We start from the raw sequence: 17,654 nt of genomic DNA on the forward strand, positions 1-17,654 counted from the left end.
GCAAATGAAAACTGAAGATAATTTGGGATCTCCAGGCTGTTCTGAATAAAAAACAAACAAACAACTTTTAAGTGCACCACAGGTTGGTTCTTGTGTTTCAGGAGGCAGTTCAGAAGCACCAAACCCAGGGAAAAGCACAGGAAACAAAACATCCAAACATCTCCTGCAGGGCATTTCTTCCCCTCCTGCACTTCCCAAAAGGTAAAGCTGGAAAGCCTTTGCTCTTCCTGGGATCTGGGACCAGATCTCTGACCTTCCCAGGACTTTGCTGTTCCTGGGATCCAGGTCTCACAGCTTGGATTCATCCTTAGCTGTGCAAGTCCACAACACCCATTTCAAGTGACATTTTAGCATTCCCAAGGCCAAGGAATTTCTATTTACCTGTAAATGACTCACTGTGACAGCCCAGAGTCCACCAAACCCACAGAGAGAAACTTCTTGGGAGGGGGAAAATATTTTAACCCCAAAGCAGCAGGTGAGACAAAATTGGAAAAGCTTTTTTTTTTTTTTTTAAATTATTTTTTCCCCTGGGAAAAGCTCCTTTTCAAGTCTCCTGCTGCACCACAGCATCCAAATAAAGAGGTCAATTTTGTGGGACACAGAGTGTTTGATCTGCCTGCTGTTTATGCAGTGTCAGGGGGGAGAAAAATTAAAAAAAAAAAAAGGCACATTGTGGTTTAAGAGCAGATTAAAAAATATATTAAAAATAATAATAATTAAAAAAAAAATTTAAAAAAAGTGGAAGAGAATCCTGGTCAGGATTGGGACATAATTAGGGTTTGAGCAGATAAAGGGTTGCTATCAAGAGGCAGCTTGGGAAGCTCAGAAGGGATCACAGGAACTGGAAGACCAAGCCTCTGTACATTCCAAGGTCAGGGAATGAAAGAGGGAAGGATCTCCTTGTAATGACACACCAAAGTCCAGCTGTGTCCAGCTGTTGAGGGATTCACCTCCAGCTTCATCCCAACCAGCAGCAGTAAAGCCAGCCTGGTTTTTTATGCAGGGACAGTGATTTTCCAGCCATTTGGAGAGAGCCAAGGACACAACTTCCAAAAAACCCCTGCTTCAGCAGCAAACAAGGGGAAGGGAAAAAATAACCAGGGACAAGGCAAAGAAGGCAGCAAAGCTCCAGCATGGAGACCTGGACACTGCTGTCCAGGAAAGCCTAAAAGGAGGCAGAACTTCCTTGGAAAGGGAATGTTCCCTCCACTTCCTCCTTCACCCATCCAGTAAGATCCCTTCAGTCTGGGATTATTAAATAACTCAATGAAATCCTCCTGTCACTGCCAGGGAGGGTTCTTGTGGCCGTTCCTGTGCCGGCAGGACGGGAATGAGGGAATATTTCCTACTCCCAGAAAAGGCAACACCCCCATTAGACCAGAGGAAGCTGCAGAGAAACACTCCTGCACTCCCACTGCTCCAGAGTTCTTGGGCAGCTCCAGAGCCTCTGCAGGGCCAAACTCCCACCCTGTGAGTGGGAATTCTCTCTTCCCAGCTCCCTGCACCCCTTGGAGAAGCTCAGAGTGACAGGGATCTTGGCAATCCAACATCAGGCACTGCTTGGAGCTTTGCCACCCTCCCAGGGCCCCTCTCCTTGGAGTTCCCACAAACCTGCTCCGGCATTTCTTCCCGACCCTTTTCCATCCTGGACAAACACGCTCTGGATGTAAAGCAAAGCCTGGATTCCGTGTGTTGGGAACACCTACACAAGTCTGGCTGAGAGAACACCACGAGCCTGTGAAGCTCGGAATAGCTGGGTGGCATCTCCAGGGAATGCTGGCAGCCACTCAAGGCGTGGATTCTCTTCCACGAGCCCCCAAATCCAAGCACTAAAATGGAAGCAACTGCCATGGGCAAAAATGCCCAAAGAGAAGGAAAAGACTTTGGAGAACATCCCCCCTTTGTCAGGTTCTAATCACCATCAGAATTTTTCACCTCGGGATTTTGTGTTTGGCTTCGGAAAAATCCTCTGGAAGTCAAACTCCAAGACATCCCAGGACGTAGCCCCTCAGCTTCCCGCTGGAACTAAACCAGCTGGCATCACCCTGGGCATGCCACAGGTCCAAGGGACCCAGAAAACCGTGCTCTGGCATTCCGGCGGCACGGACCCATCCCGGTTTTCCAGCAGAAAGGATGCACTGACAGGGAACAAGAAAAGGAAAGTTCCCTCCTCCCTTCTAAGAACTCCAATTCAACAAACACACCATTGTGCTGGACAGCTGAGCAAGGACTTCCTTCCCAACTGGAAGGCTGAATTCCCTTTTCCAGGCTTCCCAGGAGGCAGCCAGGAGCAAGTGGGGGGCTCCGCAGCCCGGAGCTCCCACTGGGGGCGAGAACTTATTGACATTTAATTCCACATAATATCTTGCTTCCCAGATTATCTTTTTCCTTGTGATGCATTGGGATAAGAGTTAAACAGTACTGAAACACAGAAAAAGTCTTTTTTTTTTTTTTTTTCCACTCCAATATCACTCCAATATTCCAAAACATATTTAGCTCACATCACGGTTTGAACATAAAAGGTAAATACCTGCTGGACAAGAATTGATTCCACTGCTCACTGGCCCTGGGCCTTTCAATATGTTAGAGCCAGAAGAGTTTGGTTTGTGCTGAGGGCAAAACAAAGAACCCATTTGGCTTTTCAACTCTTGTGTTAAGCTCAGTGAACAAACCAAGCGAAGGGGGCCTGAAAAATTCTGCTTTCGCAGCAAGGCCAACGTTTTGTTTGCCAAGACACCCATTTTTCATTTAAACCATAAATAATTTCTACTAACGTGGCAAAAACATCATCACCTTGATTACATCACTTCATTTTCAAAACAGGGCTCTTAGAGAACCACAGAATGGGATGGAGAAGCCCCCTGAGAGCATCAAGTCCAACCCTTGACCGACCTCTGAGGTCTCTCCCCTGCTCCATCCCAGAGACGGGTCAGCATTCCCATATCCTTTCAGAAACACCCACGGATCACCAGGTTTGCAGGACTCACAGGTGAATTTTGGGAGGTTGACATGGAAAGTCTCAGACAGCCAGCTGTGATTCCTCCTGAGCCACACTCAACGCATGGAGAGCTTTAGTTGGCTCGTTGTGGGGTGGTTATTTGGGGTTTTATCATCATCAGTGAGCACAACAGGTACTTGGATGTGCATGAAGGCAACAAAAAGCCTTTAAACATCTGCACTAAATTACCAGGTAACGAGAAGGCAGCTATTTCCTCCCCAACTGGTTACAGGAAACAGGTTTTAAACTATCAGTGAAGCAGAAAAAAAAGGGCTCTGATAATTCCCAAATGCTCCATCGCCTGCTGAGGTGGCCTCAGAGGAGGTTCCTTACCTTTGCTTCTCCATTATCCCATTGACACCTCCCCCAAAACCTTCAGACCTGGGCTTTGCAGAGCCTGGAGCAAGTGCCAGGTACCAACCACACCCCTCAACAGATTGTGTCACACCAAGAGAAAGGATGATCATTTGGTTAAAATCCCAGATTGTTTCTCAGCTACAGACAGAAGAGATAGCAGAGTGCAGGAAGGCACAGCTACTCCTCCTTTCCAGAACAGATGCAGCTCCTTCAGAGGCTTCCACAAATAGCCAAGGGATCAAAAGGCACCACGAGAACAGGCACCACAAAACACTGAGGCCTTTTTCTCTGACAGGCACTGCTGCAGGAAGGGAGGGAGAAAAAGGGCAGTGGTGCAATTCAAGGTCCTTAGGGCAGTGAGGAGGGATCAGACCCCAAGCTGGTTGCACTGGGAAAGAACCTCAGACTGGTTTGGGATGGCAGGGACAACCCCACTAGCCCAGGTTGCTCCAACCTGGCCTTGGACATTCCCAGGGATGGGGCAGCCACAGCTTCTCTGTGCCAGGGCCTGCCCACCCTCCCAGCCAGGAATTCCTTCCCAATATCCCATCTAACCCTGTGCTTTGTCCACATGTGAATCCATTCCCCCTTGTCCTGTCCCTCCATCCCTTGTCCCCAGTCCCTCTCCAGCTCTCCTGGAGCCCCTTTATGCCTTGGAAAGGGCTCTCAGGTCCCCCTGGAACCTCCTCTTCTCCCAGCAATTCCTGTGCATTCCTTCCAGGCCACCTGTCCCTGCTCCCACCCTCCGTGGGCTTCCCTTTTGGCTTTCAGGTTGTCCAGGAGCTCCTGGTCCATCCACGCCGTTCCTCCACCCTGGTGTTTCTGCCTGACTTCCCCTTTTGTTGGGATGCACTGTTGATATTCCATGTGCACCCGAGAAACCCAAGTTCAACAACTCCTGGGAAATGCAGACAGTCCAAACACAACCCCAAATATCCAATGGAAAAACCAACACCAGGAATTTTAAACAGGCGGGAAGGGGATGAGCTTTGAAACCACCAGCGGGACAAACTAACAGCTCTCCGGAGAAGGTAAGCTGAGAATTCCTTAAAAACCAAGGGAGTTTCAAGTTGCAGAGGGATGGCAGTCCCTGCAGGACCGTGAGCAGGGTGACACCAGCTTCAGGTTACACGCGAAGCACCCGCAGCTCTCCAGCCCTCCCATAAAACACACCCAGCTCAGCAGGGCCTGGACCAGCAGTTACGCAACAGCACAGCTCCCCAGAGCTCCCCAGACAGTTACAGTCCACAAGTTACTACCCTGCACCCGTCTTTTCAACATCAAAACTCTCCCTTCCCGACTAAAGAGATGGTTGTCATTTTCTCCAGGGCCTCACTGGGTGCAGAAATGTCACCACAGGGACAGGTAACGGGGAGTCCTTTGGCTCTCTTGGACACGCCGCTGCCCTTCAGACCTGCTCACCCCATGGAAGCTGCAGCAGAAACTCAAATATTTCTGTTGCATTCAGTTCTGCCCACTCAATCCAAACAAATTATGGGAAAGTAGAGGTGTTGCCATGCGATAATTATTAATATTTGGATCTGCATCGCATTTTCTGCAAGCCTCCCCCCAATACAGGTGATGTGTGTGACCCAGAAACCAGAATTCCTCAAGCCTGAGGCATTAAGGGCCGATAAAACCCACCTGATAAAAGCAGATGAAAGGCAGCAAGAAACACACTTGCCCACACACAATAGCTCCACCTAATCCCCCAGCACAGAGCTCTCTCCCTTCGCCTTTTCAGCAAAGATTAGCATTTTTAAAACTGCTACACTCTGTATAATCTTCAATCATCAAGGAGAGTAATTCAATTAAGGGGAGCGCTGGGGAAGTTGCTGGTGCAAGTTGAAAAAAAATCAGGGATGGGAAGAGAGGAGGAGGAGGAGGAGAAAGAGGAGAAGGTTCTCCTGGCTGGACATGGATGATGTTGCAGGCTCGTGATGCTCCCCCAGCACATGCGGCAAGTCTGGGCTGGGGAGGGGCTGGGGACAAAGCCTGGAGATTCTGGGGAGCAAGGAGCAGGGAAAATCAGCATCTCAGCACGGGAAAAAGAACCTGCAGCCAGTGGGGAACAGCAGGAGGAGGCAGGATCACTGCAGTCCACGGGAATACGGCACTGGATTCCCACAACATGGCTGAGGGGAGAGGAGAAAACCAGGCACTGCATCCACCGTGCAACCCCACTCCAGCCGGGAATAAAACATTCCCAGGCTGTACCACTGCAGAGCCTGGGAGGAATTCCAGTGCAGACTTCCTCAGCCACAGCATTTGCTGGAGAGGCTGTGCCCAGCTCTGGCTGCTGAGGCAGCTCGTGGCCCTGGCAGCCCTTTGTGACATCCCATTCCTCATCCTGGAGCCCCTGGATGCGCGTGGAGCAGGAGCACTCGGCCTCCCCACGGGCACCAGTGGGATACCTTGACCCACGGCCTTCCACCAGGGCACACAAACCCTGCAGCCCAGCAGGGAGAGAATGCACCAACCCAGAGCAACAGTTGTACAAAGACCCCCTCAGGAGCAAAACCTGCTTTTGTAAAAAAACTTTCATTCCCGCGATTCCCTCGCCCTTCCCAACAAAGGTGGGAGCAGAGCCCGCCCCGGCTCCCTTTCTTTGCAGCACCAGAGATTCTCCTGCCATTATTTCCAAAGGTTATTTGGAATGGGAGCTATGCTCCCTCTGGGCAGGAAAAAAAAAAATGGCAGGGAATGACATCATGGCAGAGACATCTGAGGAGATTCGGTTCAGGAAAAGCCGTGTCTCCAGCACAGACTCATCCCCGAGCTCCGTGTGGGAACGTGCCCACGCTGCAGCACCCACGGGATGCAGGGACACGCCGAGCGCGGAGCGGGCACGGAATCATCCATCCCCGGCATCCCAGACAAAGGCAGGACTGCAGCTGCTGGCCAGGCCCTGGATTCAAAGCAGCTCCCACCCATCCCCAAGCTCCGGCCAAGGCAGCAGTTGCAGGGATGAATATCCAGGCAGGAGCATCTTGCTCTGCTGTACCCACAGAACCCCTTCTCTCCTCCCTAGATTTGATGCTGCGGCCAGGAATTATTTAAAACCTCCCAGTATAAACACAGATGAGGAGCTGAGAGGGGAAAAAAAAAAATCCCTACAGGAAGGAGATATCTGATGTTATGTCTGCTGCGAGAGACGAGAAAGGCACGTGTAAAAGAGCTGCTGAGATTTCAGATCTGCACCGGGTGCCACAACCTTCCAGGGAGGGAAAAGCTTCGGGATATTGAAGCTCAGAAATACAGGAAAACAAGCCAAATATTTTGCAAATGCATTGCTAATATTTAAAATTCCTGTTGTCAAATGCCTGGGGAAAACAAGCAAACAAACAAACTAAAAACCCCCACGACAAACCAGCATTTTCTACACATGACCCTCTTCCAAAATCCTCATAAAATGGCTGGCCAAACATCACCTCAGCAAGTACATCAGGTGACTTATCCCCTCAAAAAAATAATAAATACCCAAGTTGCACTTGTGCTCTCGAAATTCCTGATATGAAAAAGAGCTGTTTCAACCCCAAAACCACAGAAGAAAAAAGGATTAAAGAAACAGACTAAAGAAAACAACCGATGTATAGGTGAATAATTTCAGTAACAGCCTAATGACCAAACTCATCCACATGAGTGAGGAAATATCAAGTTTTAAGTCATTTGGCACCCCCAAAAAAAAAAAAAAAAATCCAAGTATTTCATCATCTCCCACACAGAGACCAAAGGTGGCTGAGGGAGCAAATACCCCGCCCTGAGACAGAAATATTCTGCACCTCCTCATCATGCCAAAGATCGCTCAGTATCTCACCAGGATTACACAAAGCAGCTGATAAAGGAGCTTTTTTTTTTGCCTTTTTTTTTTTAATCAGAAAACTCTTGCAAGGGAAAATGTGGAATGCAGTAATGGAGAGAGAGGCCTTCCGCTGAGGAAGGAGGAGACAGCGTTGAGGTTGGGTGGTTTGGTTTTTTTTTTTCATTCCAGAGACAGGGAAGAAAACCTCACTGGCTGAATTAAATATTCAGAGCGTTGCTCTGCCAAGACAGAACTCCATTATGGAGAAACGCTGTATTTACACGGAAAACAGCGAGGATTGGGGCTCCTTCCCCCAAAAAACCGGAGGGGCCGGGATCAAATGAATCAGCAACTGTTCCTGAATCAGACAGGCTTTGGTTGGGGGGGAGGGGGGGTTAAACCAGAGCTGAACCCCTCAGACTCCCAGGAGGGTGGGTGGGTGTCAGGGACCCCCGTGAGGGTGGGTGGGTGGGTGTCAGGGAGGGTGATTCTCTGAGACCCCCCCGGAGGGTATGTGTGTGTCCAGGACCCCCGTGAGGGTGGGTGGGTGTCAGGGAAGGTGAGGGAGGGGGATCCCCTCAGACCCCCAGGAGGGTTGGGTGGGTGCCAGGGAGGATGAGGAGGGTGAGAGTCTCAGACCCCCCATAGGGGTGGAGGGGTGGAAGGCAGGAGGGTGAGGAGGGGGATCCTCTCAGACCCCTGTGAGAGTATGCGGGTGGACGGGAGTGAAAGGGACCCCCACGAGGGTGGGTGGGTGTCAGTGAGGGTGAGGAGTGGGGTCCCCTCCTGCTCCCCCGAGGTCGGGCGGGTGTCCGGAGGGATCCCCCCGCCATTCCCGGCCCGAGGCGGGCGGTGACTCACCGCTCTGCTCGCCCAGGAACACCAGCTTGAATTTCCGCAGCGGGTTCCCGAAGTCCCCGCCCGACGACATGATGGAGGAGCCGCCGCCGCCGCCCCGCGCTCGCTCCGCTCCCCGCGGCGGGACCCGCGACCGCTCCCGCTGCTTTGCGCCCTCCTCCCGCTCCTGCCCGTCCTCCCGCCGGTGCCGCCGCTCCCCGGCGAGGGCTGCGGAGCCCGCGGAGGTGCCGGTGTCTGTGTCGGTGTCTGTGTCTGTGCCGGTGCCGCCGCTCTCCCCCCCCTCCCAAGCTCCGCTCCCGGAGCCGCCGCTCCGCCCGCCCCGCGCACGCGCCCTGGGAGCCTCCCGCCCTCACGGAGCGGGAACGGGGCGGGAATGGGGCGGGCCGGCAGGGAATTCGGGGATCGGCCCGTTCCGACGCCCCTGCCGCGGGCAGGGACCCCTTCCACCCGGGTCGGGGTGCTCCCACCTGGCCTTGGACGCTTCCAGGGGCAGCCACGGTTTCTCTGGGAAATCCGCTCCAGCCCCTCACCACCCTCACAGGGAAGAATTCCTTCCCAATATCCCATTTAACGCTGTGTTTTGCCCATGTAAATCCGTTTCCCATGTGCTGTCCCTCCATCCCTTGTCCCAAGTCCCTCTCCAGCTCTCCTGGAGCCCCTTTAGGCCCTGGAAGGGGCTCCGAGGTCTCCCCAGCCCCTTCTCCAGGTGAGCACCCCCAGCGTGTCCCAGAGCAGAGGGAATCCAGCCCTCGGAGCCCTTTTTGGCACAGATCTGGGCCATTTTGGCTGCTGTGGGAGCTCCCACCAGTCCTCCAGCTGCAATAAAACCCCTTTTCACCACGTCACCGAAAACAGCCTTGGCGTCAGCGCAGCACAGGGATGCGCCCAACCCACACGGGCCCCAGGGAGGAACCAGCACAGCCCCTCAAACCAAGGGCTTCATCCCAAATGGATACGGATACTCCTCTCAGAGGAGCATCTCCGCACACCCTCGCTCCATGATGTCCCCAGCACATCCCCTCAGAGCAGGGTGACACTTTCCAGGAAGGTCAATGATTCCCACTCATCCTTTTGCAAGGGACGTTCCACCCTTGGGGCCAGCTCTCCCTTTATAGCTATTTTTTTTTTTTGCCCGTTTCTCCCTATTTTGCCCTCGAGGTTCAGCGCATGAGGAAGTTCCCAGCTGCGTCCTGGCCCTTCCTGGTTAAACGTTGGATTTGGGATGTCTCCTGGCAGTGCAGCCTTGCTCCCTCCTCTCCCACACTGGTGCAATCCCATCCCGATCAAGATTCTCTGGCTGGAATGTGAACACAAAATGTGATTTTGGGGGTTTCCTGGGGCTTCACCTGCTGCTCCCACTGAATATCCCACTGAAACAAGAACGTGCTGGATGACAAGAGCTCCTGCCCCATGGTCCTATTTATGTTGGTGCAAATGTCTCACAGTCTACTCAACAACCTCCACAGGGTATTTTCCACATGGAACGAAGTAGGTTTTCCAGAGGAAAAGGTGTCTTTAACCAGGTGATTAAATTTAAACAAGTTTTACTGAAGATCTGAGCAGGAGCTCACCTCCAGCTCCACACCCAGCATCTAGGAGCACTTCCACACCAGTTGTGTGGCTGCTCTCCTGCACCAAGGGGAATCCACACTGCCTTAAATAATTTCAAATTTTAAATACCTATATTGCCCTTGTTTATGTGTCAGGGTGGATTCCGGGATCTTTCCCGCAGATCCCATGGAAGAACAACGGCTGAAGGCAGAGGAGGAGACACAGAAAACCAGAGGTTTTCTTCTAAGGTGTATTTAAACACTTTTGGATTGGTTTTGTCACGGGACAAGCCTGAAAGAAGTGGAAACTTCTTTTCCAGGCGCTGGATCTCAACTCTCCCAGGACAGCTCTGCTCCTCCAGGGAGCTGCTGGAGGAGGGGCAAGTGCCAAAATTCCAGCTGTATGGGCACATCCAGCTCCCTGGCAGGGAGAAACCTGCAGCGAGGCAGAAGAGGATGGATGAAACAATCTCTCTCTGCAGCCTGGGAAGCCTTTAAAAAAAAAAAAAAAAAGTAGAAAAAGCTGCCTGGTGGTTTTTTTAGCGCATTACATAAAAAAAGGAAATCATTGAGTCACCTCAGCTTCTCTTTCCAAATGTCACAGAAAGGTTGGGAGGTTGTGCTCCTGCAACAGGGGATTCTGCTCCCTGGCTGGGAAACATCCGAAAGGCAAAGAAAGGCACGCTCCAGTTGGAAATAAGGGCCATGTTCCCAACAGGAGGGTGCTCAGACACCAGAACGAGCTGCCAAGAGCAGCACTATTTATCTTTGTATCCAGGGAAAATCGAGAGCAGGGGAGATGGAGGAAGATGCTGTCATGGAGAGAGGGGGGAGTGGGAATTAAGGGGTGCAGCCCCATTCCATGGGCACTCAGCATTTGAGGACATGGAAGAGTCATCTTGGATGTGCTGTGAATGGTGGTGTTCATCACCACTTCCCCAAAAACACAGGCCCAGCCAGTCCCCTCCGGGCACAGGAGCCTCTCCCCAATTCCCTCTGGGGATTCCAAGTTCCTGGGAGGAGAAGCCCAGGTTTTCTGGAATGGGAACGCCGGCCTTAACCCAGCTCAGGCTCATTCCCCCTGCCTGGGGCTTGCCAGGTGGGATCAAAGGGCAGGACAACATCCACGTGGGCACTTCTGTCACCAGCCGGGAAAACACAGCGTGGAGCTGGGAATCTGTGTCCTCTGCGTCGTGGAGGAGGGAGCAAAGGTGGGGTGGGTTCCCTCCAGGAAACAAAGGCAGGAGGAGATTTGCCACGTGGATGAACTCAGATGAACTGCAGGGAGAAAGTCCACCAGGAAGCCCGGACAGCTCCAGCCAAGAGCAATCGGAGCGGGAATCAGTCCTCACGCAAAATTCCAGCCGATCCACCCGGGAGGAACAGCCCCGAGATGGGGGCTCTGGAGCATCTCCCGTGGAAGGAAAGGGGAAAGTGGGGCCACGCAGGAGAGAAGGGAGCAGGGAAGAGCCTGGGAGAAAGGACAGTTCGTGTGGAAGAGGCAGGAGGAGGCAATTTGGCTCGGGATGGGTTTTCCTGAGCCAACTCCAGACTGTCCAGGCTTGGGGGAGGGCGGGCTCCAAGGACCACCCAGCGGACATCTCTTCCCAGGCAGACCCTCGTGCCCACCTTCTCTCCCGCCGCCGGGAAATCGGGGAGGAGGTCCCTCCCCGCCCAGCCTTCCTGCGCTCAGGATTTAGAAATAAATAAAGAAAGAAAAATAAAGGGACGAAGTAAATGGCCGCCGCCACGCCACACTCAAGATGGCCGCCGGACCCGCACTCAAAATGGCCGCCGGACTCACACTCTGCACGCCACGTGGTCAAGCCACACTCAACATGGCGGCCGCGCCGTGATGGATGCGGCGAGCGACCAATCAGCACGCGAGAAGCTGGCGGAGGGCGGGCCGTAGCCGGCGGAGCTCGCGGTGATTGGCGCAGGGCGGGGTGCCCTGTGTAGCCGCTGCCGCCAGGCGGCGCTGCCCGGAGTGTGCGGGGCCGGGGGGACGCGGTGTCCGCCATTACCGCCCGCACCCCCTCACCCTGCTCGCCGCCTCCCGCGGGGTGCGGGTCCCCGCCAGCACCGCGACTTGCCCAGAAACTGCCGCCTCTGTGAGGCCGCAGCGGTCGGAACGCGGGGCTGCCCGGAAATTGGAGTTGTCAGCGGGCGGAACGCTGGGCGGGAGCCGCGGGGCGGGGGGGGATCCAGGCGCGGTGCACCGGAACCCATTGGGGGGACGGTTTGAGGGACGGACCGAGGGATGGGATGGAATGATGGTGGCCGTGCCGAAGGTACCGGGATCGGGAATGGGACCGGGAATGGGGGACACGCTGGAAAGGGATGGGCCTGGGAGCCTGTTCAGGGCCCCACCACCCTCTGGAGGAACGACCTTTCGCTGCTGTCCAGCCTAACCCTGTCCTGACACAGCGCCAGGGTCCTGTCCCTGGTGTGACCTGGGGGTATTGGTGAAAATTCCCTGAGGATCTGCCACTCTCTTTGTGTTTTGGCCGTTCCAGGTGCTGTGCTGGGAGAAGGGAGCGATGCTCAGGCAGCTGTTTGCCCTTAGCAGGTGAGTGCCTGAAACCAGGGAGTGGAACACAATAAAAGGCATTAAAAACACCCCAAAAAATGGCTAAAGGAGATTTGCCACATATTTTTCCATGCGTGGGGGAAATCAGAGCTTTGAATCATTATCTTGTTTCTTACAGAACTTTTAATCATTGTCTTGTTTCCTCCAGAGCAGCAACACCCAGAGAAAACCATCTGTGTGCTGCAGGTAAAGTCCCCTTTTAATCCAAATAAATGGAGCATTTGTGTTTCCTTTTGATTTTAGGTGGGGTTTTTTAGCCAACTTTGGGCTGGTTAAATAACCTGAGCTGATGCTCTTCGACCTCCATATGGTTTTATTAAGATTTTCTTCTTTTTGTGGTAGCATTTCCCTGGTCTCCCAAACCACCCACAGCCTCTTTTTTTTTTCTTTTCTGTTGTTCCCTCGAGAATTCCCCTGGGAAATGAATATTTTTAACCTCTTCCCTCTTTACTTGTGGCTGCTGCCCACATCCAGCTGTTGAGCTGGAACAGGATTTCTGCTTCCACTTCCAGGTGCTGCTCTCCTGAGTTGCCACAGATCCTACAGATCCCATCCCGCTCATGGAATTGGGAGGTACAAATACCTGCTCCCACCAGAGGTAGGCAGAAGGAGTTTTATTCCTGCTGTTTCTACTCCCTTATTTTTTTTTTTTTTTAACCTCTGGAAGAAATTAAAAAATACAGACGTGTTCTTTTGTGGGGATTTTTCCTGTGGTGCTGCCATCCAGGAACTGAAGCTGAGGTGTCAGGATAATGCCATCCCAGCTTTCAGGCAGGGAGAGGGAGCTGGGGTGTGGCTGACAAACCCTCTGCCAGAGGAGCAGCCCCACAGGAAAAAAACCCAGCAGGGTTTTATTTCCAGCGTGGCTCAAACTCCCCGTTTTGTTCCGGAAAACAGACTCCCAAGAGGAAAAAGGACAGAGTGCAGATGAAGGAGATCAATCCTGGCACCGAGTTTGAGTACGGAGATGTCAACATCCAGATGACTTCCTACGACATGTGCCTGGTGGAGCACTTTGCCCAGTATGTCCACAGGCTCTGCAACAGGCTCTCCATCAAGGTCAACGAGAGGTATGGGACGCCGCATTCCAGCCCTTCTGATTCCCATCTGGATGTAAATCCAGAGCTCTCCTCTGCCCCTCTTCTCTTTCTGTGTGTCCCTGCAGTTTTGTGTGTTCAGTTCACACGAGGAAGGTTCAAACTTTTTCCAGCAAGGGAAAAAAAATACCTGGCTCCGTCTCGTTCCTCTGAGGGAAAAAAGGGCTTTAAGCCTCTGGGTTTAATGTTATTGTTTCAGGTTTTAAGCCTGGTTTAAGCATTGCTGACAATTCCTGCTGGTTTTCCTTGCTGGGGTTTGATCCAGGCTCTGTGCAGTGAGTGATGCTGGTTATCCCGGCTGGAATGAACTTGGGAAAGCCCTCGAGGTGCTGGGTGAGCTTCCTGCTCTCCTTCAGTTTAGGAACAGAGGATGCTTTAGGTAAACACCTGAAACAGGATTATCCCAACAGCAGCTTGGGATTTAGAGCCTGAGGGATGTGAGGAAGCTCCTCAGTGCTGAAGTGCTCCCCAGGAGCTGCAGGCACTGGGAGAAAGCCCTGAGTTGTTGCCATGAGGGAATGACAACAGTGGTGGATTCTCCAAAACGTGGATTTTCAGTTGTGCCCTCTGAGGTTGGACCTGGTTCAGTGTGTCCAGAAAGGAAGGATTTTACCTTGGAGTGAAAATTTTAGTGGAAAAGGTGGGCAGAAGGATGTAACTTGTTCTGTGGGAACGGGGATAGGGATGCTGAGGTCTCTGGAATCCTGCTGGGAGCAGGGTGTGCTCCAGTGCCCACTCACACTCCTGTTAAATTTGAGGGGAGAACAGTGTCTTTGCAGCAGCAGTTTTTAGCTCTGTCCCTGATGACAAAATAAGTCAGAACTGTTGCTTTCCTTCAGCTACAAAGAATGTAAAATATCTCAGGCTGGTGTTTGGAGCCAGTCCAGGTTTTCCCTGGCAGCAGGTGCTCCAAGCTTCTCCTTCATCCCCTTCCCATAAAACCCTGGCCTCTGCTAGTGCCTCATTTGCAGGATACACTGTTTGCAGAATTAATTCCTCCGTGGATGGCTGATCCATCCCTGTGGAGCACTGGGAATGTCCTTAGGACAGGGAATGTCCTGCCTGCCCTCAGCTCTGCCCTCTGTCTCCCCCAGCTATGCCATGCCCACCAAAACCAACGAGGTGCTGTTCCTGGAAGAGAAAGGATCCAAGATGCAGGTGGATGCAGTCCTTACCACCCACCAGAGGGTTGTCCAGGTAGGAAGTGGTGTTCCCTGATATTCCTGTGGTTCTCCTGCAGCACAGGCTCTCCAAACCCCTCCACAGTTGGAGCTGAAAGGTGTAATTTGGGCATAAAGCCTTAATTTGATCTCTCACTGAAAGTCCCCCCCAAAGTGGAAGCAGGGAGAGGTTTCCTGAGTTCATGTAATTTTCAGGCACCAGATTTATGACCTATTTTCTGCAAAATACTCGATACAGGAGGTAGAAAAGTCATGTTTAAGGATGGATGATTGGAAAAATTCCACAGAGTTTAAAACTACTCTTAGGAACAGCTTCAGAAGACCCCAGAGCCCCTTCCAGGGCCTAAAGGGGCTCCAGGAGAGCTGGAGAGTGAGTTGGGACAAGGGATGGAGGGACAGGACAAAGGGGGAATGGATTGACATGGACAAAGCACAGGGTCAGATGGGATACTGGGAAGGAATTCTTCCCTGGGAGGGTGAGGAGGCCCTGGAATAGATTTCCCGCAGAAGCTGTGGCTGCCCCATCCCTGGAAGTGTCCAAGGGCAGGCTGGAGCAACCTGGGATAGTGGAAAGTGTCCCTGCCCATGGCAGGGGGTGGAATGGGATGATGTTTTCATGTCCCTTCCAACCCAAACTGTCCTGGGATGGTTGTCCTGGAGCTCTGTCATTCCTTCCCTCAGATCAGTGGTTTGAGTTCCACGTTTGCTCCGATCCTCCTGGAGATTATCCAGAGTAACCAGCCCGAGGGGGTCCATCTCCTCATGAAACAGGTACGTTTGCATTTCCCAGTGCCTCTCCTTTCAGGAAGCAGAGATGATCCATGTCAGGAAGATCCAGATGATCCATGTCAGGAAGATCCAGACTTGGCCCTGAGGCTGCTCCTGCAGCTTAGGGTATCCAGGATCTCCCAGAGCCAGGCCCTCCCTGCTCCACGAAAAACCACTGCTTCTAATTCCCGATGAGTGTTTCCTTTCCTGTTTAGCCTCCTCTAATTGGTGCCACTTCCCAGCCACTCCCACAGATCCACGGGAGACTGCAGCTTCCTTTCCTTTGCTTCCACACATTCCCTGTGAGTCCAGAGGGAATGCTGCACTCCAGCATTGCTCCACCATTTATCCTGGAATCCCCAGGAGCTTCGTGGAGCAGCTGGGAGCAGAGCTGAGGCAGGAAACCCAAACGCTGTGCCCTGTTTTGATGGAATTCGCTTTGGACTGGGGGGTTAAAACTGAGGGTTGTGAGGAGCCCAACAGTTTTCCAGCACTGAGTGACTTCCCACTCCCAGGGCATTTCAGCCTTTAGGTTTTCCTGTTAATCCTGATTTCCTTGGCTGGTTTTCTCTCCCTCCACAGCACACAGAAGCTGACTTCAAGAGCAGATTGAAGGCTCGGCCAGAGCTGGAAGAGCTGCTGGCACAGATGAGCTGAGTGAGGAAAACTGCTCCATGCAGGGGCTGCTCCAGCCTCCAGAGGGGGATTCCACGAGCACTGTGCTGAGAACTCAGTGAATTGGAAGGAATTTCCACTGTTGGCTGTCTCAATAAAGATGTATAATGTATTTATTCCTGACTGGTTTGTACTGGGAGCAGTGGAATCCCACACAATGGAATGTGGCTTTACATTCCTTCAGTTCTTCCTTATTGTTTTATTCCTGCCTGTTCTGCTTTTGACAGGTGGGAATTTCTGCAGAAATCCCTGCAGGTGAATGATGCTGAGCTGCAACGATCCCAGGAATTCTGTTCTAAGCAGATTTGGTGGATTCCAAGAGAAACTATTCCAGACTAGTTTGTTTAGAAGTTTTTTTTCCCCCCTTTTTAAGGACCTCCCACTAAACACAGGGAAAATAACTCATTCATTAACACTCTGTCCGTGTGTTGCTTGTGCTCCTGATCCTGCTGTAATTTTTGGGAATCCAGCACCCACCTTCCTGGGAAACAGCCTGGGAAGTTCCTTCTGGCAAAAGCCAGGGATGTCCTTCCCTTCCCAGCCTCCAAAAAGCTTTGTTTCTCTTGCCTAATTTGCCAGGAAGTGGTGGACAGAGGAGCATCCTTTTTTTCCCCATTCCTAATTATTCTGGGGCTTCCCTGGAGATAAATCCCCTCCCCAAAAATCCCACTTGGTGGGACACGAGGTTATTGGTGCTGGTAAAAGCCTTGGGAAGGACATGGGAGTGGAAATCCATGGCAGGGCTGTTGTGGAGCCAGGGACATTTTGGGCTGGAAATCCACAGCCATGGAATCATTGAGGTGGAAAAGCCCTAAATTCCCACCTTGTCCCCAGCCCAAAGCACTGAGTGCCATGTCCAGTCTTTCCTTAAAAACTTTCAGGGATGGGGATTCCACCACCTCCCTGGGCAGCCCCTTCCAATACCTGACCACCCTTTCCATGAAAAAATTCCTCCTGATGTGCAGCCTGGTGCAGATTGAGGCCGCATCCTTCAAACCCCTCTGACCTTCCCACTTTGCTGCTGGCACAGATGAAGACGATTCAGTTCCCAGATTTAATTTCCCAAATAGATTTCCCGGCACTTGGATTTAAAAAAAAAAAAAAGAAAAAAATCACACACAAAAAAAAAAAGGGTGGTGAAAGGCACAGCTCCCCCATTCCCGGGGGGTGTCACTGTGCAGGGTGTGCCCGGCTCTGTCCCCGTTCCCGCTGTTCCCGCCGGGCCATGCAGGCTCCGAATGCCCGGAGCTGTGTCTGGCAGTGCCGCCAATCCCGGTGCTGTTCCATGCACTCCTGCAGCTCCCGGTGCTGCTCCAGGCAGCCTGTCCGGGCGATCCTGGCATCCAGGGGGTCCTCGCCCTCCTCTTCCTCCTCCTCCTTCTCCTCCTTCCCCGCCGGCGCGCGGCTCCAGGAGTGTCCCGGCTTGGCCATGGGAGAACTGGGAGGGAAGGACAGGGTCGGGGGTGTTATTTGGGGGGCGCATCCTGTGCACCCCACAGGAGGGACTCAGCACCCTTAGAGACACCCAGGACCCCCTAAAACGGGCGCTCAGCACCCTCCCCATCGCACCCCATCCCCAGCACCCTCCTGACCCCCACCCACCCACCCTTACACCGCCGGGGGTGCCCACCCATCTTCCCCCTCCCAGAGGTGCTCGGCACCCCCTCCCTCGCACCGTACCCGCACCCGCGGGGGAACCGCTCCCTCCGAGCCGCCTCGGCCGGAGGCGGAAAGGGAGGTGTCCCCACAGAGAGGGGCGGTGTCCCCACAGAAGGGCG

General features: G+C 52.9%; 3 protein-coding genes across 4 annotated transcripts in view; 1 reads left to right on the plus strand and 2 right to left on the minus strand.

The window, feature by feature from the left end:
- Nucleotides 1–8,281, minus strand: part of RAB6A (RAB6A, member RAS oncogene family) — a 32,859-nt gene extending 24,578 nt beyond the window's left edge. Inside the window, exon 1 of one of the 2 annotated variants that reach the window (XM_050333510.1) lies at nucleotides 8,019–8,281. In XM_050333510.1, the coding sequence (XP_050189467.1) occupies nucleotides 8,019–8,088 (70 nt within the window). In that variant the 5' untranslated portion in view covers nucleotides 8,089–8,281. The remainder of the gene's footprint in view (nucleotides 1–8,018) is intronic. The other variant, XM_050333509.1, reaches the window with a different exon arrangement.
- Nucleotides 8,282–11,779: 3,498 nt separating this feature from the next.
- Nucleotides 11,780–15,992, plus strand: MRPL48 (mitochondrial ribosomal protein L48). Its single transcript, XM_050333508.1, has 8 exons — nucleotides 11,780–11,856; nucleotides 12,082–12,134; nucleotides 12,304–12,341; nucleotides 12,668–12,753; nucleotides 13,053–13,225; nucleotides 14,347–14,449; nucleotides 15,115–15,204; nucleotides 15,784–15,992. Exons 1-8 carry the CDS (start codon nucleotides 11,836–11,838, stop codon nucleotides 15,856–15,858), a joined length of 639 nt encoding a protein of 212 aa, XP_050189465.1. The 5' UTR covers nucleotides 11,780–11,835; the 3' UTR covers nucleotides 15,859–15,992.
- Nucleotides 15,981–17,637, minus strand: LOC126649395 (cytochrome c oxidase assembly factor 4 homolog, mitochondrial). The gene is made up of 2 exons (XM_050333514.1): nucleotides 17,557–17,637; nucleotides 15,981–17,314 (listed from the first exon to the last, which is right to left on the minus strand). Exon 2 carries the CDS (start codon nucleotides 17,305–17,307, stop codon nucleotides 17,047–17,049), a length of 261 nt encoding a protein of 86 aa, XP_050189471.1. The 5' UTR covers nucleotides 17,308–17,314; nucleotides 17,557–17,637; the 3' UTR covers nucleotides 15,981–17,046.
- Between the last annotated feature and the right edge of the window lie 17 nt (nucleotides 17,638–17,654).

This window comes from Myiozetetes cayanensis, unplaced genomic scaffold, assembly GCF_022539395.1.
Source record: "Myiozetetes cayanensis isolate MyiCay16 unplaced genomic scaffold, myiCay2020 scf5-8, whole genome shotgun sequence".
Classification (NCBI taxonomy): Eukaryota; Metazoa; Chordata; class Aves; order Passeriformes; family Tyrannidae; genus Myiozetetes; species Myiozetetes cayanensis.